Below are 24,022 nucleotides of genomic sequence, written 5' to 3'. Positions count from 1 at the left end.
CATGAACTGTTGCAAAATAATCTATGTAAGACTTATCACAAACTGGGTAAATATACAAGCTTCAAAGGTGTTACTAGAAACCAACAAAAGGGCCCATGAATATAACATCAAAAAGTCTCATATTTTGTGCCATAATAAATGCTATACTAGCAACATAAGTCTCTTGACACAACGCTCGATAGAAAGGAGTCTTAGATATTCAGAGATTACATCTCTCTCCGATTGTGAGAAACTCTATTACTTTACCCAACGCCAACTTTTCGGTGTGTCTTATAAGCGTGACCTCCGGGGTCCCACTGCAGTCCCTTTGAATGCCCATCTCGGTGTTGGCAGAGGAAATGGTGCACTAGGCATTTTATATATCGGGCCGACAGCCAGTTGTAAGTTACATGTAAGGCATAGCCTTCTCTCTGGGTCTTCTCCTGCGCGAGGATGTATGACATCTGACCCCACACAGGATACAACAGGTAAGTGGAACAGTCGCACCGAGTCAGAGGAGCCAGTTTGCTGCTCCGAGGTTGGGATGGTGGTTTCCTGTCTGAGAGATCACTCAGAGACCCCAAGGGGGGTATTGAGCTACGAATTTCCAAAGTGTTGCTTTTTCCACTCTCCCCCGTAGCACAATCAAGGGAGATCTTATTGACCACGATCCGGGTTGCTTCACAATAGGATACCACACGCAGCATCTCTGCAAGTTTGGCATGATGCCTAGAAAGTAAGCTGCGCAACTCTTCATGGAAAGGCAGGGCAGCCGCCATGTTAGTAGAGGCAAAGCGGGAGTCTTCTGCTGTGTTTGTGATAGTGGAAGACTCTTTTCTTATGCGCATAAGTTCAGGCAATCTTTGTAAGCAGTTGGGCTAGCAATGCCGAACCTTATAGCAGCTTAGGGAGAGATCACCAGGATTTAGGTTGGTTCCAGCAATGTTCAGCCGATAAATGTACCGTTGGCCTTCTGTATCTATTAAATTTACACCACCTTGAAGCTGTTGGTCATAGCAATACATCCCTTAGCTTTTTTCACTTGTTTAGACGATGTAGGTATATGCTTTGAGCTCATTTAAATCATCTATCAAATCTTGTTATCTTAATGAGGCAAAAAGGCAATTATTGGATAAAACCCAGTATGAAAGACTTCGACGAAATCCTTTGTTGCAAATTAAATCTAAGCTTTATCATATCCTACAAGGCGCAAAAATGGAAGGTTTGATTTCATTGGATGAATTTAAGTTCATGAACCCGGTATGTCCAGTGATGCCCACCTTTTATATTATCCCGAAGATACACAAAAATAAGTCTCATCCACCCGGAAGACCAATTGTGTCGGGAATAGGGGGCATCAGTGAACATATTGGGCAATATGTGGATTCTTTCCTAAGGCCGTTTCTTCTTTCCCTTCCCTCTTACGTAAAGGACACTCCAGATCTTTTGCGTAAGCTAGATGATGTATCAGTCTCTTCACAAACTATCCTTGTGTCCCTAGATGTAGAAAGTCTCTACTCTTCCATACCACATAAAGCAGGAATTAATGCCTGTGAACATTTGTTTAGGTCAAGAGGTTCTGGTAGCAATAATCATACCATCTTTGTTACAAATCTTTTAAGGTTTATTCTTGAAAATAATGTTTTTGAATTTGATGGCTCAATTTATAGGTAGGTCAGGGGGACAGCAATGGGAGCAGTTTGTGCACACACATATGCCTGCCTTCACCTGGGAGCATGGGAGTTGGACATATTTGAACAATTTGAGCATGTGTTCAGCTCCAATGTATCCCTTTGGATTAGATATGTGGATGACATCCTTATGTTTTAGGATGGCCCCCTGGCCTGCCTTCATGAATTCATGGATTCATTAAACAAAAATAATCACAATATTTTGCTGACATATGCATTCAGTGATAAAGAGCTTCCCTTTCTTGATATTTGTATTAGAAAAGAAGGTAATTCTATCTCTACAGAGAACCATCGTAAGAGTAATGCGACAAATAGCCTTTTGGAGGCATCCAGTAGCCATCCAGAATCTCTAAAGAGAGGAATTCCTTTTGGTCAGCTTCTAAGATTAAAGAGGAATTGTTCCTCAAAAATTACATTTGAACACCATGCTGAGATAATGTGCGAAAAATTCTTAGAAAGAGGATATTCACATAACTTGTTAAAATCCACCCTAAATAAAGTTAGAAAACTGAAACAAAATGACTTGCTGTACTCTAAAAAAATTGTCACCACTGACAATTATATAAGATTTATATAATTACCTATAATTGCCAATGGCAAAATATAAGAGACATCTTGTCTCACAACTGGCACTTATTATCCCTAGATGAGAGAATTGTTGAAAAAAATGGAAGTAAACCCTTATTGACTGCAAAAAAATCTCCTAACTTAAAGGATAAGTTAATTAAAAGTAGATTTGTGAGGTCGGAACCTGAAAAATGTTGGTTAAATAGATATCAACAAGTGAAGGGTAATTTTCCATGTGGACATTGCGTGTACTGTCCATATATGTTAAAATGTAAATCATTTTCTGCAAATACTGGGAAACATTTCGATATTAGATGTTTTTCGAATTGCAATACTATTGGAGTTGTATATCTTCTACAATGCTCCTGTCCCCTGTTCTATGTAGGGAAAACGAAACGTATGTTCAATTTTTGATTAGGTCAGTTATACTAGCTAAAAAGAATCTCCAGTCTTTGTTTAATCTCAACAAAGATATACAGATTTTTATGAGTAAGTGAGGAGTCAATTTAAATCTATATATGAGCACTCAGCCTTTCCTTCAGCTGTGTATTTTGTAACACAAGTTGTTATAAAAGTAACGTTAACATTTTTTAGTTAAGCATTAAAAACATAAGCTGCACTCCATTTAGAATGCCATATATCTATCTATAGTCAATCTATTGATACATGGGAGGAAAAATTTAGTGGTACTTCATGTGTCACCTAGATAGTTTGTTTTAGAAGCTCTGCACACATCTGTCTCGGTATTGCTGTGAGTTTTATTTCTACAATTTTTGTTCGTGCTTCCTTGTTTATAATAAAATGCTTTTTCTTCCTCTTTGTATATAAATTTAGTTTGCCAAATGTTTTTGTAAAGTTTAAATGAAGATAGCGATTTGTATAATATGTGATAAAGAGGTGTAACTAACAAAGCATGTATAATTGGTGAATGCAAACACACCTTAACCACTCCCTCAAGGTGAGCAACGAATAAAAGAAGTAATGTTTATCCTGTGATTGACAGTCCTGATGAGGCCCCTACCGCACAGCATTGTGGGGCAAAACGCGCGTCGACCAAGTCATTCTGAATTGAAGCAGCAACAGTGTAGCACCTGTATGCATTTATGGTGCTTTCTGAAATCTTGTCCGGAAGTTATCTGGCAGAGGCGAAGGGTGACTTAATTGCCCACAACGGAGTTTCAAGTCTGACCTGTGTTCTTTAGAGCAAGAATACGAGACGTAACGACTTGGGTAAGACAGGATGTCGGAGGTGGAGTCCCGGTCCGTTACCTGCATACCTCTTTGAAATGCCTTGTATACCCGGATTATCCTGCTTACAAGTTAACAAGGTTGTATGCTTCTGTTTTCGTATATTTGCGCATTGGAGATATGAGCCTCTATGTCTATGAACTGTAGTACCTGGCAAGCTGACTTTTGAGGATCTTTTCACCTCGGTTCTGTCAGTCCTTTTGCAATGTATGGTACCACTTCCAATTAGTGACTTTGATACACCAAGCTTATTCTAAGAGGGAATTCATCAAGATAAAACATCATTATTTCCACTCAGGACATTGTTTTGCAAACTTTTGCTCTTGCTTCATTGATAGGCAGGTTCTCTTTGCAATATGTTGTTATCCTGACATTTGTTTCTGTATCTTTATCACTATGCTGTTTATATGTTCATAAGCTCATTCATTTTTGTCTGTTGTAGTATTTCTATTTTCACTCAGTCTATCCACTGCAGTGGCAATCTTTCAGTTGTAGCATTAGCATGCTTCTTTTTGTTTTTGTTTTTAGAAATAAATTCATTGTATATCGAAGAGACCGATGTGCGTTTTGATGTTTCTTTGTTTGACACAATGTTTCAGCCTTTTATCTACATATTAGATCAATAAGGTGTTATTATTTTTTCTGAGTGCTGCTGTCCCCTTCTATTTTCATAGTATTCTCATATAGCTCTGCTATGTCTAAATATTTGTCTCCTACAAAAATATTCTGAATCTATATATATATATATATTGTACCAAAATAATATCAGATATGTCTAGAAAATCTTACTTCTAGTGCAATTAATGCTCAAGCGGAAGCGTTAATTTGTGCTCCACTCATAATCTTGTCCATAGTGTTTAATATTACATTTTAGACCTAGTTTCCATCAAACTGTGTATAATTGTGGTAACATGAAACATCTCAATAGACTATAATGGAGAACGTTGTTGTTCCCACCCTTTTACACACTTTTTCCTGAGAGAAGGAGATGCTATGTTTTCGATCAGAGAATGCGAGACATTTTACAAAGAGTTTCTGCAAATAGACAATGTTAGTGCAGTAAAAGCTATTGCTGTATACAACATTAAAGAGACATAAAACCCATTTCTTTCTTCCATTATTCAGACAGAATATACATTTTTTTTAAAGTTTTCAATTTTCTTCTATTATCAAATTTGCTTTGTTATCCTGTTATTCATTGTTGAAGAGATACCTAGATAGGTAACGTGCACATGCCTGAAGCACAACATGACAGGAAATAGTGCTGCCAACTAGTGCTCTTGCTAAAGTATAACATTGTTGCAAAACCGCTGCCATATAGTACTGCACACTCCTGAGCTAACATTACTGCTTTTCAACAAAGGATAATAAGAAAACAAAGAGAATTTGATTCTAGAATAAGTTGAAAAGTTGTGGTTTTTAAAAGTGTGTGCTCTCTTTGAATCATGAAAGAAAATGTTGAGGTTTTATCTCCATTTAATCTATTATTTTTGCTTTTGATGTGAGATAATAATTACCCGTTTTCAAATGCTTTACATAAGTAATAGACAAAAGTGTTTACAATGGCTACAGATAATATATTTTATTCAAGAGCCATAAAAAACAATATCATGAAATAGCTGTTTCATTGTATTGTTTTCATGGAAGCAATGTTCTCAACAATGCTAAGAGCAATGTTATTCATAGTTGCAAGCATAGCTGCCATAGAATCCTAAAGACTTGTGCACACTTCTAAGCTCATTTCAGCCTACTTAAAGAGACGTGAAACCCAAATATTTTCTTTCATGATTTAAAAAGAACATGCAATTTTAAACAACTTACCAATTGACTTCTATTATTTAATTTGCTTCATTCTTTTGTTATCCTTTGTTGAAAAGCATATCTGCATAGGATCAGTAGCTGCTGATTGGTTGCTGCACATAGATGCCTCGTGTGATTGGCTCACCCATGTGCATTTTATTATTTCAACAAATGATATCTAAAGAATAAACTAAATGGAATAATACAAATAAATTGGAATGCTGTTTAAAATTGTATTCTCTATCTGATTCATGAAAGAAACATTTTGGGTTTCCTGTCATTTTAAGTTTGTTCTTCAACAAAATATACCAAGAGAACAAAGAAAATGTGATAATAGAAATAAATTGGGTAGTTGAAATTAAAGAAAAAAATATGTAATGGCACTACAATTTTATAAATGGGAATGCCCTATAATATACTGCTATAACACACTTGAAGTTAAAGGGCTAGAGTGCTGTGCATAAACAGTAAATTTACAAATAAGACAGGAAGACCAGGCTACAAGAATACACATAAAAGCACACCTGTTTCCCAAATTAGATATCACCCCTTCCCCTTGAATGGAGATAGGCCAAAAAATCTAAAACATAACTTTTATTAAAATCAGTTGAAATGCTGGAAATGTAATGAAAAGCACAAGAATGTCTCAAGGAAATCATCAAAAACTATTTTAATCAGTTCACCTATAATAAGGCCTGAGGATATAGAAGGCTGTTCACTTAAAAAAAGATAAACCTATTGTTACTATTAATTAATTAATTAATTAATTAATTGAACTGATTTTAATAAAAGTTATGTTTCAGTTTGTTTGGATTGTCTCCATTCCAGGGGAAGGGGCGATATACAATTTTGGAAATAAATGTGCTATTTTGTTTGTTCTTGTAGTCAGGTCTTTCTGACTTATTTGTAAATTGGAAAGCTGTTAAAATTGCATGCTCTGTCTCATTCATTAAAGTTTAATTTTAACTTTGCCTTCCCTTTAAACAATTGTTTTATAATTTGTATTATGTTTTTTTTTTTGCTTATGTACTGTATCTAAATTATATTCACTTATGTTTATACCAGTTCTATACCAAGTCACTTTTGAATAAAAACAGTCTATTTTTCAAGACAATACAAAAGGATTGTTTTGTTTGTGCTTCTACAAAAAAATATATTCAAGAAAACAACAGCAGCTGCCTAGAAAAAAAGACCATTTCTCAGAAGAATTATAGCTAATTGCACAATACTGTTTTACAACATTTCCATGCCTTTGTGTTGATGTTGTCCATAATGCCATGAATTGACATATTTCATCCCTCATCTGAATCTGTTTCTAATCACTGATTAAAATTGTAACTCTCAAGTTTGAACTAGTCTAGAAACTTCAATTTGATGATAATACAGGCATAACATCATCATTTTTATCTTTATAGATTCCTTTTTACAAATTAAATCATCTATATATTGTCACTGTAGTACTGCCTTTAGCATTTTACAGTTTAAACTGTAGCAAAACTGATCCAATACAACAGAAACAAAAGCATTTCATTCTATAAGAAAAAAAAAATCAAGTGCAGCCTCTAACAATAGTTGTACATTAGCTTTATATATTTATATGCAATGTTGGCTTGATGTGATTATTCAGTAAATGCATTGCACATTATTATTATTTTTGATTATTTCTCTACCAATAATGGATGGAAAAAAAGAACAATACTGTTATAAGCTATTATATAAATTGTTCTTTAGTCATTTAGAAATAATTTAAGTCTAACTTTTTTATAATAATATGGAAGGAATTATTTCCCAACCAACCAAATGACTGGGCATGATCTGGCATATACTGTATGTAACTTTTGAGTTTTGGAGGACTGAGCAATATTTTCAAACTTAAAATTAATTATAAGAAAGTAGATGTACAAATAAGCAATACTCAGATGCATTTTCAATTCCTAAACATTTTTTTAAGTGCTTCAAGGGAGTTGAACAAATATTATAAACACAGATTATAAAGATTTATAAAGGATTTGAATTCATAATCTACTAAAGCAAATAATCTTTTGTCTTTTGCACTCTCTCTTTTAAACGCTAAATTATCCCCATTACAAATTAACCATAACACTGGCCACCACCATGCAATTGATACTTATCATAGTAACCATAACCCTCCATTAATAATTCTATTAAAATCCCCTTGCCCTTAAAGGTATGGATCCAACAACATTGACCCCCTTAATTATTAGGACTCCATTGCCATTACTCTCTCATCACCAGGCCTCCAATCACCATTAACCCATAAGTACTCATTTAACCTCCACTAGAATAACCATTTAGTTATTAGAACCTACCATGCCATGCATTATAAGACCTAAACGTAGGAATCCCTTTAAACAACCCCCATCTAAGGTACCCCCATCTTAATTCCCCCAAATTATTCCTCATTGCAAACTCACAAGTTTTAAGCAGTTCAATAAAAAACACATTTTATATATAACACATATATATTATTGTTTTAAATTGCTAGAATGCCCTCTAGTTCAACCAAAATATCTTAGATGTCTTCAATTATCAGATCTTCAACAAAGACTCCCCTTTATACCCCCACTGCAGTCTGGTTGTTCCTCAGTGTAGGCTAAGTAATGGACAGGATATTATAAAATTCAACCAAACTGGATAACTATCAGGCCGATCTTTCATATTAGCCTGTACATGGCAATTTTACAATAAAATGTCCATTTAATATCCATGTCTGGTCCCACCTCCTTTAACCTTTCTCAAACAGTACATACTAAAACAACATATATTTAGCTAACTATAGTTATTGTTACACTGCATCAACTATAATAGCATCTTGTGCCAGCTGTTCTTACAACCCGCCTTATGCATACTCTGCAAACCAAAAACATATGACGAATTGCAGCATTTTCTTATTCAACTATTACTAGTCTATATGTGTTTAACCCCCATTTAAACACATACGGCTAGATTACGAGTTTTGCGTTAGGCTTAAAAAGCAGCGTTAGCTGGTCTTAACGCTGCTTTTTAATGCCCGCTGGTATTACGAGTCTTACAGGTACAGGTGTACCGCTTTCTTTTTGGCCAGACTTGGAAATACCGCAAATCCACTTACGTAAATTGCGTATCCTCTTTTTTCAATGGGACTTGCATAGCGCCAGTATTACAAGTCTGGCAAAAAGTGAGTGGTAGACCCTCTCCTGTCAAGACTGGTACCGCATTTTAAAGTCAGTAGTTAAGTTTTACACTACAACGCCGTAGCATAAAACTCTTAACTAAAGTGCTAAAAAGTACACTAACACCCATAAACTACATATTAATCCTTAAACCGAGGCCCTCCCACATCGCAAACACTAAAAGAAAAATTTTAACCCTAATCTGCCGAACCGTACATCGCCGCTACTATAATAAATATATTAACCCCTAAACCATCGCACTCCCACCTCGCATATTTTTAACCCCTAATCTGCCGTCCCTAACATCGCCGCCACCTACCTACGTTTATTAACCCCTAATCTGCTGTCCCCAATGTCGCCACCACTATATTAAAGTTATTAACCCCTAAATTTAAGTCTAACCCTAACACCCCCTAACTTAACTATAATTAAAAGAAATCTAACTAAAAAGTCATATCAAACTAAATTATTCCTAGTTAAAACTAAATACTTACCTGTAAAATAAACCTTAAGATAGCTCCATGATAGAATTCTATCAGCCAATCGGAATTAAGGTAGAAAAAATCATATTGGCTGATGTAATCAGCCAATAGGATTGAAGTTCAATCCTAATGGCTGATCCCATCAGCCAATAGGATTGAGCTCACATTCTATTGGAACAGCCAATAGAATGCGAGCTCAATCCTATTGGCTGATTGCATCAGCCAATAGGATTTTTTCTACCTTAATTCCGATTGGCTGATAGAATTCTATCAGCCAATTGGAATCTAAGGGACACCATCTTGGATGACATCACTTAAAGGTACTTTCATTCTGTGTTAGTCGTCGGATGAAGAGGATGCTCTGCGTCGCATGTCTTGAAGATGGACCTGCTCCACGCCGGATGGATGAAGATAGAAGATGCCGTCTGGATGAAGACTTCTGCCCGTCTGGAGGACCACTTCTGCCCAGCTTGGATGAAGACTTCTGCCCGTCTGGAGGACCACTTCGCCCGGCTTAAATGAAGACGTCTCCCGGTAAGTCGTTCTTCAGGGGGTTAGTGTTAGGCTTTTTTAAGGGTGTATTGGGTGGGCTTTATTTTTAGGTTAGGGACTTTGGGTGGCAAAAGAGCTCAGGGCAATGGGGAGCTTAGGTTTTTTAAGCTAGTATTTTATTTGGGGGGTTGGTTGTGTGGGTGGTGGGTTTTACTGTTGGGGGGTTGTTTGTATTTTTTTATACAGGTAAAAGAGCTGATTACTTTGGGGCAATGCCCTGCAAAAGGCCCTTTTAAGGGCTATTGGTAGTTTAGGCTAGGGTTTTTTTTATTTTGGGGGGGCTTTTTTATTTTAATAGGGCTATTAGATTAGGTGTAATTATTTTAAATTTCTGTAATTTGTTTATTATTTTCTGTAATTTAGTGGGTTTTTTTTGTTCTTTAGCTAATTTAATTTAATTGATTTAATTGTATTTAATTTAGTTAATTTATTTAATTATAGTGTAGTGTTAGGTGTAATTGTAACTTAGGCTAGGTTTTTTACAGGTACTTTTGTATTTATTTCTCCAACATTGGTGTGTCCGGTCCACGGCGTCATCCTTACTTGTGGGATATTCTCTTCCCCAACAGGAAATGGCAAAGAGTCCCAGCAAAGCTGGTCACATGATCCCTCCTAGGCTCCGCCCACCCCAGTCATTCTCCTTGCCGTTGCACAGGCAACATCTCCACGGAGATGGTTAAGAGTTTTTTGGTGTTTAAATGTAGTTTTTATTCTTCTATCAAGTGTTTGTTATTTTAAAATAGTGCTGGTATGTACTATTTACTCTTTACAGAAAAGGATGAAGATTTCTGTTTGTAAGAGGAAGATGATTTTAGCAGACAGTAACTAAAATCGATTGCTGTTTCCACACAGGACTGTTGAGATGAAGTAACTTCAGTTGGGGGAAACAGTTAGCAGACTTTTCTGCTTAAGGTATGACTAGCCATATTTCTAACAAGACCATGTAATGCTGGAAGGCTGTCATTTCCCCTCATGGGGACCGGTAAGCCATTTTCTTAGTCAAACATAAAAGAATAAAGGGCTTAAAAAAGGGCTTAAAAACTGGCAGACATTTTTATGGGCTAAAACGATTGCTTTATTGGGGCATATTATGTAGATTCTAGCTAATAATTGGCATTATAATCTTGGGGAACGTTTAAAAAACGGCAGGCACTGTGTTGGACACCTTTTTTAGTCTGGGGGCCTTTCTAGTTATAGACTGAGCCTCATTTTCGCGCCATTACTGCGCAGTTGTTTTTGGAGAGCAAGGCATGCAGATGCATGTGTGAGGATCTAAGAATCACTAAAAAAGCTTCTAGAAGGCGTCATTTGGTATCGTATTCCCCTCTGGGCTTGGTTGGGTCTCACCAAGCATATAGCTGGGACTGTATAGGGGTTAAATTTAAAAACGGCTCCGGTTCCGTTATTTTAAGGGTTAAAGCTCTGAAATTTGGTGTGCAATACTTTTAAGACACTGTGGTGAAATTTTGGTAATTTTTGAACAATTCCTTTATACTTTTTCACATATTCAGTTATAAAGTGTTTTCAGTTTGAAATTTAAAGAGACAGTAACGGTTTTATTTTAAAACGTTTTTTTGTGCTTTGTTGACAAGTTTAAGCCTGTTTAACATGTCTGTACCATCAGATAAACTATGTTCTATATGTATGAAAGCCAATGTGTCTCCCCATTTAAATTTATGTGATAATTGTGCCATAGTGTCCAAACAAAGTAAGGACAGTAATGCCACAGATAATGATATTGCCCAAGATGATTCCTCAAATGAGGGGAGTAAACATGATACTACATCATCCCCTACTGAGTCTACACCAGTTTTGCCCACACAGGAGGCCCCTAGTACATCTAGTGCGCCAATACTTATTACCATGCAACAATTAACGGCTGTAATGGATAACTCCATAGCAAATCTTTTATCCAAAATGCCTACTTATCAGAGAAAGCGCAATTGCTCTGTTTTAAACACTGAAGAACAAGAGGGCGCTGATGATAACTGTTCTGACATACCCTCACACCAATCTCAAGGGGCCATGAGGGAGGTTTTGTCTGATGGAGAAATCTCAGATTCAGGAAAAATTTCTCATCAAGCTGAACCTGATGTTGTGACATTTAAATTTAAATTAGAACATCTCCGCGCACTGCTTAAGGAGGTGTTATCTACTCTGGATGATTGTGACAATTTGGTCATTCCAGAGAAATTATGTAAGATGGACAAGTTCCTAGAGGTTCCGGTGCCCCCCAACGCTTTTCCTATACCCAAGCGGGTGGCGGACATAGTAAATAAAGAGTGGGAAAAGCCCGGCATACCTTTTGTTCCCCCCCCCTATATTTAAGAAATTATTTCCTATAGTCGACCCCAGAAAGGACTTATGGCAGACAGTCCCCAAGGTCGAGGGGGGCGGTTTCTACTCTAAACAAACGCACTACTATTCCTATCGAAGATAGTTGTGCTTTCAAAGATCCTATGGATAAAAAATTAGAGGGTTTGCTTAAAAAGATTTTTGTACAGCAAGGTTACCTTCTACAACCAATTTCATGCATTGTTCCTGTCACTACGGCAGCGTGTTTCTGGTTCGAGGAACTAGAAAAGTCGCTCAGGAAAGAATCTTCGTATGAGGAGGTTATGGACAGAGTTCAAGCACTTAAATTGGCTAACTCTTTTGTTTTAGATGCCGCTTTGCAATTAGCTAGATTAGCGGCGAAAAATTCAGGGTTTGCTATCGTGGCGTGCAGAGCGCTTTGGCTAAAGTCTTGGTCAGCGGATGTGTCTTCCAAGACAAAATTGCTTAACATTCCTTTCAAAGGTAAAACATTATTTGGACCAGATTTGAAAGAGATTATTTCAGACATCACTGGGGGAAAGGGCCACGCCCTCCCACAGGATAGGTCTTTTGAGGCTAAAAATAAGCCTAATTTTCGTCCCTTTCGCAGAAACGGACCAGCCTCTAATTCTGCATCCTCTAAGCAAGAGGGTAATACTTCACAACCCAAACCAGCCTGGAAACCAATGCAAGGCTGGAACAAGGGTAAGCAGGCCAAGAAGCCTACCACTGCTACCAAAACAGCATGAAGGGATAGCCCCCGATCCGGGACCGGATTTAGTGGGGGGCAGACTCTCTCTCTTTGCTCAGGCTTGGGCAAGAGATGTTCAGGATCCTTGGGCGCTAGAAATAGTTTCTCAAGGTTATCTCCTGGAATTCAAGGAACTACCCCCAAGGGGAAGGTTCCACAGGTCTCACTTATCTTCAAACCAAATAAAGAGACAGGCATTCTTACATTGTGTAGAAGACCTGTTAAAGATGGGAGTGATACATCCAGTTCCAATAAGAGAACAAGGAATGGGATTTTATTCCAATCTGTTCATAGTTCCCAAAAAAGAGGGAACATTCAGACCAATTTTGGATCTGAAGATCCTAAACAAATTTCTCAGGGTACCATCGTTCAAAATGGAAACTATTCGAACGATCCTACCCACCATCCAGGAAAGTCAATTTATGACTACCGTGGATTTAAAGGATGCGTACCTACATATTCCTATCCACAAGGAACATCATCAGTTCCTAAGGTTCGCTTTTCTGGACAAGCATTACCAGTTTGTGGCACTTCCATTCGGATTAGCCACTGCTCCAAGGATTTTCACAAAGGTACTAGGGTCCCTTCTAGCGGTTCTAAGACCAAGGGGCATTGCAGTAGTACCTTACTTGGACGACATCCTAATTCAAGCGTCGTCCCTGTCAAAAGCAAAGGCTCATACGGACATCGTCCTAGCCTTTCTCAGATCTCACGGATGGAAGGTGAACAAAGAAAAAAGTTCTCTGTCCCCGTCAACAAGAGTTCCCTTCTTGGGAACAATAATAGATTCCTTAGAAATGAGGATTTTTCTGACAGAGGTCAGAAAATCAAAACTTCTAAGCTCTTGTCAAGTACTTCATTCTGTTCCTCGTCCTTCCATAGCGCAGTGCATGGAAGTAATAGGATTGATGGTTGCAACAATGGAAATAGTTCCTTTTGCACGAATTCATCTAAGACCATTACAACTGTGCATGCTCAGACAGTGGAATGGGGATTATACAGACTTGTCTCCGATGATTCAAGTAGATCAAAAGACCAGAGATTCACTCCGTTGGTGGCTGACCCTGGACAATCTGTCACAGGGAATGAGCTTCCGCAGACCAGAGTGGGTCATTGTCATGACCGACGCCAGTCTAGTGGGCTGGGGCGCGGTCTGGGAATCCATGAAAGCTCAGGGTCTATGGTCTCGGGAAGAGTCTCTTCTCCCGATAAACATTCTGGAACTGAGAGCGATATTCAATGCTCTCAGAGCTTGGCCTCAACTAGCAAAGGCCAAATTCATAAGGTTTCAATCAGACAACATGACGACCGTTGCATATATCAATCATCAGGGGGGAACAAGGAGTTCCCTGGCGATGAAAGAAGTGACCAAGATAATTCAATGGGCGGAGGATCACTCCTGCCACTTGTCTGCGATCCACATCCCAGGAGTGTAAAATTGGGAAGCGGATTTTCTGAGTCGTCAGACATTCCATCCGGGGGAGTGGGAACTCCATCCGGAAATCTTTGCCCAAATAACTCAATTATGGGGCATTCCAGACATGGATCTGATGGCATCAGGTCAGAACTTCAAGGTTCCTTGCTACGGGTCCAGATCCAGGGATCCCAAGGCGACTCTAGTAGATGCACTAGTAGCACCTTGGACCTTCAACCTAGCTTATGTATTTCCACCGTTTCCTCTCATTCCCAGGCTGGTAGCCAGGATCAATCAGGAGAGGGCCTTGGTGATCTTGATAGCTCCTGCGTGGCCATGCAGGACTTGGTAAGCAGACCTGGTGAATATGTCATCGGCTCCACCATGGAAGCTACCTTTGAGACAGGACCTTCTTGTTCAGGGTCCATTCGAACATCCGAATCTGGTTTCCCTCCAACTGACGGCTTGGAGATTGAACGCTTGATTTTATCAAAGCGTGGGTTTTCAGATTCTGTAATAGATACTCTGATTCAGGCTAGAAAGCCTGTAACTAGAAAAATTTACCATAAAATATGGAAAAAATATATCTGTTGGTGTGAATCCAAAGGATTCCCATGGAACAAGATAAAAATTCCTAAGATTCTATCCTTTCTACAAGAAGGTTTGGAGAAAGGATTATCTGCAAGTTCTCTAAAGGGACAGATCTCTGCTTTATCTGTTTTACTTCACAAAAGACTGGCAGCCGTGCCAGATGTTCAAGCATTTGTTCAGGCTCTGGTTAGGATCAAGCCTGTTTACAGACCTTTGACTCCTCCCTGGAGTCTAAATCTAGTTCTTTCAGTTCTTCAAGGGGTTCCGTTTGAACCTTTACATTCCATAGATATTAAGTTACTATCTTGGAAAGTTTTGTTTTTACTTGCAATTTCTTCTGCTAGAAGAGTTTTCAGAGTTATCTGCTCTGCAGTGTTCTCCGCCCTATCTGGTGTTCCATGCAGATAAGGTGGTTTTGCGTACTAAGCCTGGTTTTCTTCCGAAAGTTGTTTCTAACAAAAATATTAACCAGGAGATAGTTGTACCTTCTTTGTGTCCGAATCCAGTTTCAAAGAAGGAACGTTTGTTACACAATTTGGACGTAGTCCGTGCTCTAAAATTCTATTTAGAGGCTACTAAAGATTTCAGACAAACATCTTCCTTGTTTGTTGTTTATTCTGGTAAAAGGAGAGGTCAAAAAGCGACTTCTACCTCTCTTTCCTTTTGGCTTAAAAGCATTATCCGATTGGCTTATGAGACTGCCGGACGGCAGCCTCCCGAAAGAATCACAGCACACTCCACTAGGGCTGTGGCTTCCACATGGGCCTTCAAGAACGAGGCTTCTGTTGACCAGATATGTAAGGCAGCGACTTGGTCTTCACTGCACACTTTTGCCAAATTTTACAAATTTGATACTTTTGCTTCTTCGGAGGCTATTTTTGGGAGAAAGGTTTTGCAAGCTGTGGTTCCTTCCGTTTAGGTGACCTGATTTGCTCCCTCCCTTCATCCGTGTCCTAAAGCTTTGGTATTGGTTCCCACAAGTAAGGATGACGCCGTGGACCGGACACACCAATGTTGGAGAAAACAGAATTTATGCTTACCTGATAAATTGCTTTCTCCAACGGTGTGTCCGGTCTACGGCCCGCCCTGGTTTTTTAATCAGGTCTGATGAATTATTTTCTCTAACTACAGTCACCACGGTATCATATGGTTTCTCCTATATATATTTCCTCCTGTCCGTCGGTCGAATGACTGGGGTGGGCGGAGCCTAGGAGGGATCATGTGACCAGCTTTGCTGGGACTCTTTGCCATTTCCTGTTGGGGAAGAGAATATCCCACAAGTAAGGATGACGCCGTGGACCGGACACACCGTTGGAGAAAGCAATTTATCAGGTAAGCATAAATTCTGTTTTTAGCTAGGTAGTTATTAAATAGTTAATAAATAATAAAATAAATACAAACTTGCCTGTAAAATAAAAATAAACCCTAAGATAGCTACAATGTAACTATTAGTTATATTTTAGCTATATTAGGGTTTATTTTACAGGTAAGTATTTAGTTTTAAATAAGAATAATTTAGTTAATGATTGGAATATTTATTTTGATTTATTTAAATTATATTTAAGTTAGGGGGTGTTAGGTTTAGGGTTAGATTTAGGTTTAGGGGTTAATAACTTTAATATCGTGGTGGCGACGTTGGGGGCGGCAGATTAGGGGTTAATAAATGTAGGTAGGTTGCGGCAATGTTAGGGCCGGCAGATTAGGGGTTAATAATATTTAACTAATGTTTGTGAGGCGGGAGTGCGGCGGGTTAGGGGTTAATATATTTATTATAATGGTGGCTACATTGGGGGCGGCAGATTAGTGGTTAAAAGTGTAGGTAGGTTGCGGCGACATTGGGGGCGGCAGATTAGGGGTTAATAAATATAATGTAGGTGTCGGCGATGTTGGGGGCAGCAGATTAGGGGTTCATATGTATAATGTCGGTGGCGGCGGTGTCCGGAGCGGCAGATTAGGGTTTAATAAATATAATGTAGGCGTCGGCGATGTCGGGGAAGGCAGATTAGGGTTAATAAGAGTAAGATTAGGGGTGTTTAGACTCGGGTTTAATGTTAGGGTGTTAGGTGTAAACATAAATTTTATTTACCCATAGGAATCAATGGGGCTGTGTTAAGGAGTTTTACGCTGCTTTTTTGCAGGTGTTAGACTTTTTTTCAGCTGGCTCTCCCTGTTGATTCCTAAGGGGAAATCGCGCACGAGCATGTTACACCAGTTCACCGCTGACTTAAAGGACCAGTCAACACAGTAAATTTGCATAATCAGCAAATGCAAGATAACGAGACAATGCAATAGCACTTTGCCTGAACTTCAAATGAGTAGTAGATTTTTTTCTGACAATTTTAAAAGTTATGTCTTTTTCCACTCCCCCTGTACCATGTGACAGCCATCAGCCAATCACAAATGCATACACGTACCATGTGACAGCCATCAGCCATTCACAAATGCATACACACTTATTCTTGCACATGCTCAGTAGGAGCTGGTGACTCAAAAAGTTTAAATATAAAAAGACTGTGCACATTTAGTTAATGGAAGTAAATTGGAAAGTTGTTTAAAATGGCATGCTCTATCTGAATAATGAAAGTTTAATTTTGATTGAGTGTCCCTTTAAGCAGCGGTGGTATTGGAGTGTGGTAATGAGCAAAATTTTGCTCAACACTCACTTATTGTCTTTTAACGATGGGTTTGTAAAAACTCGTAATACCAGCGTTGTAGGTAAGTGAGCGGTGAGAGAAAACTGCTCATTAGCACTGCACAGCCTCTAAGGCAAAACTCGTAATCTGGGCCATAGTTAATGTAATCTCCAGACTGGCAATATACTAACGAATTTAAGTTAAACTCAGCCACTGATTTGTTGCAATGTACGTTTGTTTCCCCCAATTAGTTCAGCATCTGTCTTCAGCTCTGCAATAGATAATTACATTGCTTAATCCCTGGGCAAGCAATAGTGCAATGAGAAAGTGCTTTCACAATTATGTATGCTACAATGTGTGTATATTTTAGGAGCTTCATATCTGCAGTTATTAATTAGTAGACATAAATGCCGGTATATCTTCATAGATATATGAAAATATTGCTGGTTATGTTCTCACTCTCTACAAACAAATATCCTGAAATTATAATACTAATCTTTTAAAGTCTATTAAACATGATATAACTGACATTTACTGCTATATTTCTGAGTGGGATTTTAAGTGGTCTATGGGCATCTGCATTGCATTTTATTGCATGCAGTTACTTTTATCTAGCTTTTAAATACAGGTTGCTCTGCTCATTTTTGTTTTGTGGGTTAAAAATTGAATCCAACTGCTTAGAGTCTTAAATGGTGTTCCATTCTTTTCACTATGACTCCATTGTTACAAACCTACACTTTTAATGCAAAACAGACCATTTTATTAAAGCTCTCTGACTTACTGATTGATTGACTGGCTTACTAATATACTTAGAGAAGCATCAAAAGTGGCTTTTCATTTGATAAATTAATTCTATTGGTGCAATAGTGTTGTTATTTTTGTCATAATGTATTTATTGCAACATCTTTTATAGCTTAAATAATAGTAATAATAATTATAATAATATTAATAATAATAGTAATAATAATAATATGAAGTGTAAAATAATTTGATTTATTAAGGTAAATCTAAACCATTAGTTCTAGGCAAATTTTCAGAATGCTTTTTCTGTAGCTTTTTCTCCAGCCCTTTCTAAATGTAATCATACTTTAATAAATATACTTACATTTACCAAAATTTAAATGAATGCTTAATAGTATTCTAAGCTGAAAAAGCATATTTTAGTCCGTCCATTTGGGTCCATATTTAGTAGATATAAGTATTTGAAAATAACTGTAGCATTGAAAGCTTTATCCATACAAAATTAATCTTATATTCCCTATTTCACAACAGAAAAGCCTCGAGAGGCTTGCTTTGATCCAGGAAACATTATGAATGGGACTCGGGTTGGAAGTGATTTAAAACTTGGATCTACAGTAACTTATCAGTGTGACCCAGGCTACAAAATTATTGATCCTGCAACAATTACCTGCATGATTGGTGCAGATGGAAAGCCAGCATGGAACAGGATTTTGCCAACCTGTAATGGTATGTATTTAAGTTAAAATCCCCTAATCTGTATGCATTGTAGTTTAGAAAAGCTAAAAATTAGTTTTGATTTGTCATTGAACCACAGTTTTTGCTTCATTCCAATAATTTAATCATACTGAATCAGAAGGTCACTGTAAGTGTAGTTTCTCCACCGTAGTGGTGCACTCTTACACACACACACACATTTTATTTCTCCCAACACACACATACATTTTTTTAATTGTGAATATCATACTTTTATTGCAATAAAACTACCTCCATTTACAGGTTTCGGGGAGTTTGGATTGTTAAAGGCCAAAATATGGGGCATTTCTATTTACATGGAAATTTGACAAATTGATTTTCTGGGCCTATATCACCTTTCAGGCAGTATGGTAGCCCAGTTAAAATTACCCCATCATGGCATACCATTTGAAAAATTAGACAACCCCCTGTGTACTCCAAAAAGGATAAGGCCAATCTTTTTTTCTAGACACTTAGTCAAAAAACCAGGCCAGATTTAGTGGTCATGTTTTTTTTCATACACGTCTTCATACATGGAAATTTGACACCTTCATTTTCTGGGCCTACATTGCCTATGAGACAATATGGCAGCCCAGGAATGAAAACTGCCTACATGATGACATATCATTTGCAAAATTAGACAACCCACAGGTATTGCAATAAGGGTAGGTCCAGACTTTTTTCTAGCCACTTGGTCACAAAACCTGGCCAGATTTTGTGGTCATGCTTTCGTCATACATGTCTTCATACATTTAAATTTGACACCTTGATTTTCTGGGCCTACTTTGCCTTTGAATCAGTATAGCAGCCCAGGAATGAAAATTGCCCATATGATGACATACCATTTGCAAAAGTAGATAAGCCTGGTTATTCTAAATGGGGTATTTTGAATTATTTTGTGTAGCTAATGTATCATGACCTTAACGATAAAAGGGACAGGACAAGGTCAGGGGATCCATGAATTTAGAATAATTGGTATAACCACCCGATAAGTTGGTACATTTAGCTGACAAAGATTAATCAGGACAAGCAAGGTCAGGAATATAGAATAAATACATTAATAACACATATATAGTCATTTGAATTAATAGTTTACCTTTGTATGGAAGACTTAAACAGTCTGCAATACATAGGCTAGGTAGAAACGGAGAGGAGGGGCAATAGTAGATAGAATCCCTTCTAACTCCTATTTGTAACAGCACTTTTTTTGGGGGGACTTTTTGCATCCTGTGGGGAAGTGCTTGCTGCAAGGTCTCTGAACATTATATGATTCAAATGTGGGATGGTTAAACAAAATATCTGATTAAAGCTTTAGTGTAATTTCCAGTAAAGTGTATGGCTTCCCTGCGCCTGTTTTTTTTTTTTTTTTTTGTACAGCACATGAATTATAGACTGCTACCTAGGGTTATTTATATGTAAAGAAAAATTATACCAGGTTTTGGTCTTGTGGTGAACCAGATGTGGTTGTATGCAATGATCAGATAAATCTACTCCCCTTATATATTTGCTGTACTCAACAATGCACTTTGTTTTTTGGATTTGTGCATCATTTCCCCTGACAGACACTGGCACTGTAATTTGATCATGCATTATGGACAGCATGTGCATGTCTTTTTGTCAGTGTACTTTACGATTTTGTGTTGTGCCTTTACGATTTTGCCGTATGTCAGCTTATCGGGGACACCTGTGTGATTTTTGCGCACTATTTAACAGGCTAGGGTTTCAAAATTAAATACATTTTTAAACACATTTATCAGGGAAGGTATCATGTATAGCTTGTCATGCAAGGGGTCATTTCTAGAGGGGCACTGGGCATTACCATTAAAATGCAGAAAATACAGCATATCTATCCCTCTTTATAATCCCTGGAAAAAGAGGGGTAGCCAGGATGGGTGCTTGTGCCTGTAGTACGTATACTTGTTTATTTTTCTTCAATACACCCATTACCAAAATCAGTGATGTGCCTGGTATTTGTTTTAGTTTTTTTATGTGGGGAGAGTTTGGATTAGCTAAAATATACTGGCAGGCATGTACAATTTAAATAGCTATTTTCTCAAACATGCTGTTGGCCAGAAACAGATTTATATAATATGCACACAAGGATAATACAGTTTTGAAGATACATATAAGTATCATATAAGCATAATGTGTAAATAAATAGTGTAGCAAATATAAGAGGACATTATCTGAATATAAATTAAATATGACTCAGACTGTATGGTAAATAGCTATAAAATATAAAAAAAATAATAACAACAAAATGGAACATGAGTAAACAATAATGTAAAAAAGTATGATGAAAATTAATTTGCACAGTATATATGATGTTATATTATAGTTAAAATTTAAAGTAGAGCTACTAAAAAGACATATACTGTAGATAGGAAGCCTAGATAGGAACTTTTATTTACAACAGTAAGATTAAAAAAAATCTGTCTAAGCGGTCACATAAAAAATACTCATACTTTCATCTTATCTTTTTTAGCACCTTGTGGTGGACAGTATACAGGATCTGATGGAGTTGTCTTATCACCAAATTTTCCAAACAATTATACTGTTGGGCAAATCTGTCACTACTTGGTAACTGTCCCAAAAGAATTTGGTAAGATTTATTTTCCAAATATAAACTAATTTTATTGTTTATTGTCATTAGCCAATAAAAGTTTAACCATTTTTCAATAACATGATATTTAAATTTAATGAAACAAAGCTCTTGCTGTTCCTGGACATTCTTAAACAATAATAGTTTATACTAATATTCCAAATGCGCTTTGCATGTTGTTATCTGTCACCTCAAGCAGGTAAAAATTGACTTTAATTGTGTTGGTAGAAATGTACTGTACATGAAATAACCATTAGAAATCAACACTGTAATTAATTTACAAATAACGTATGTTGCATTACTTTAGTAATATAAATAGAAATATGTATAATTATACTTATTTTGCTATATTACTGTACCTTTTTTAAACCTAATGATTAGTAATGATTCTTTGCTAAATTTTTAATAATTATCTTCTTTTTAGTGGTATTTGGTCAATTTGCATTTTTCCAAACTGCATTGAATGACTTAGTTGAACTTTTTGATGGTCCTCAACCAAATGCTAGACTTCTTAGCTCCCTCTCTGGAAGCCACACAGGTAGGACAAGAATAAAATTGTCTGCATACGTAATGTTTTACGCCATTAGTGTATGACAAATCTCTTAAATATGTTTTTTTTGAAGGACAGCAGGCATTTCATAAACAATCATCTGTTTTTGTGAATCAGTTTTTTTTTTTTCTCTTTGTACTATGATTAGCATTCTGAGTAGCTATAGTCCCAGGCCAAAAAGTGCAACTTCAAACAGTGAAGAGTACCAAATATTTGTGATACTTTTTCTCCACCACTATATGTATTGAAAAGTGGCTTACTTTGACGTAACTTCTCCCTAGTTACTTCTAATTTGGATCCTTAGCAAAATGACTAAAACATAATATAAAATGTACATAGTTCTAACAGTGTGATAGCCGATAAAGAGTTTTAAACTACTGTAAATATACTAAAAGTAAAAGAAAATATTATGTTTAATTTTTAACATCTGTGCAGCATATTGCTCCAAACATGTTATTATCAAACTATACCGTCAGTGTTTTCACAAGGCTAGACACATACAGGCCCATTTATCAAGCTCCGTACTGAGCTTGACGGGCCGTGTTTCTGACGAGTCTTCAGACTCGCCAGAAACACAACTTATGAAGCAGCGGTCTAAAGACCGCTGCTCAATAACCCTGTCCGCCTGCTCTGAGCAGGCGGACAGGAATCGCCGGAAATCAACCCTATCGAATACGATCGGGTTGATTGATACCTCCCTGCTGGCGGGCGGCGTTGCACCAGCAGCTCTTGTGAGCTGCTGGTGCAATGTTAAATGCGGAGAGCGTATTGCTCTCCGCATTTAGCGAGGTCTTGCGGACCTGATCCGCAGTGTCTGATCAGGTCCACAAGCCCTTTGATAAATTAGGGGCCATAGCATTTAGAAGTCTTCTTTCAGTAACTCATGACAGAAACATGACACTTTCTTAGGCATTACCCATTTTCTACAGCCCAACATCCTTAATATCTAAAAATATGTTTCCTTCTCTGACTGTGCACATACTTGCTATATGTATCTTAAAACATGATTAGCACAAAACAACAAACCATTTCCCAACTTTGTGAACCATGCATTACCAAAATACATAAATATCTTAACACTTACCTTTCACAATTAATAGAAAATTAATTATTTTGACAGTAAAACAGTTACTTCAATCCTCCAGACCTTTTTTAATCCTTAGAGCCTACTGATAAAGGTCTTTCTTATAAGCGAGCAAGAGTCAATCCCACAGAATAACTGTGACCAAGCATTCTCTTCTTGTTAGTTTTATATAAAAATAAACAGCTTTAACTTAAGAATGTTCACACAAAAGCAAATATGTTTTCCACGTTTAGATAGTGGTCTTTCATATGCATGATACAATGCTATTTTAGTTTAACGTCCCTTTCACTGCCTGGGGGAATTAAATAAATGAAAGTAAATAATGAAAGTAATTTATTAACATCTTGATCTCAGTGAGTTAGTGAATTCATCCTTTTTAGAATATGTTTAAAAGAAAGAAAAAAAATGGTAATTCTAATTTTAGAAAATTGATTCTTGTTGTAGAAAAATGCTGAAACATGAGTCTTATAAAGGGTTTTAGAATGCACCCCTTCTTCAACATAAACAAATAGGGCTCCATTTAACAAGCAGTGATAGCTGCTCCAGAGTCCCAGATTTTTAGTTTCACTTAGAGTGAGCCTGAAATGCTAGTTAAGTAGCAGCAATCAGATCAAGATGATTGACAGCCCCCTCTTTTGCTCACAACTGTAGCAGGGGCGGCATTGCACAGCGTATTGTTCAATGTTAACTGAGGAAAGCATACTGCTGTCCACTTGCTGAGAGGCTGGGTGGACAAGGTTAAAGACCACGAACCTCGTCCACTCAGCCCTTTGTAAACAGAGCCCATATTATCAATGCCCTTTAATTACATTGAACAATACAAATACTGATCAATGTATCTTTGCAGAACAATATAAGTTTGTTTTACAGATGTAGGGTATCCAAGGTCCCAGCCTTTAGAACACCTTATAGGGACATTATAGTATTTTTCTTTTTAAACAATGCATAAAACATTAACTGTGTTACAAAAGATAAGTGTAGTAAACAAATACTTTAAAAGCATTTCGAAACAGTGCAGTCCTGGGACGCAGTTCTTGTACACACACCTTGAAAGTCTCCTGAATGTTGCTTATCTTACTTCCTTTGCCATTAAAAGGCACATATAAAGGAGCTCCT

General features: G+C 37.3%; 1 protein-coding gene across 1 annotated transcript in view; it reads left to right on the top strand.

Annotated features, from left to right (window-relative positions):
• CSMD1 (CUB and Sushi multiple domains 1) overlaps positions 1–24,022 on the top strand; it is a 3,127,153-nt gene that overhangs the window by 2,452,149 nt on the left and 650,982 nt on the right. The window contains 3 exon segments of the mRNA XM_053711946.1: positions 18,470–18,664; positions 21,156–21,272; positions 21,697–21,810. Coding sequence (XP_053567921.1) covers positions 18,470–18,664; positions 21,156–21,272; positions 21,697–21,810 — 426 coding nt within the window.

The sequence above is a fragment of the Bombina bombina genome, chromosome 4, assembly GCF_027579735.1.
Source record: "Bombina bombina isolate aBomBom1 chromosome 4, aBomBom1.pri, whole genome shotgun sequence".
Taxonomy (NCBI): domain Eukaryota; kingdom Metazoa; phylum Chordata; class Amphibia; order Anura; family Bombinatoridae; genus Bombina; species Bombina bombina.
This window is presented reverse-complemented; position numbering and strand designations above follow the sequence as displayed.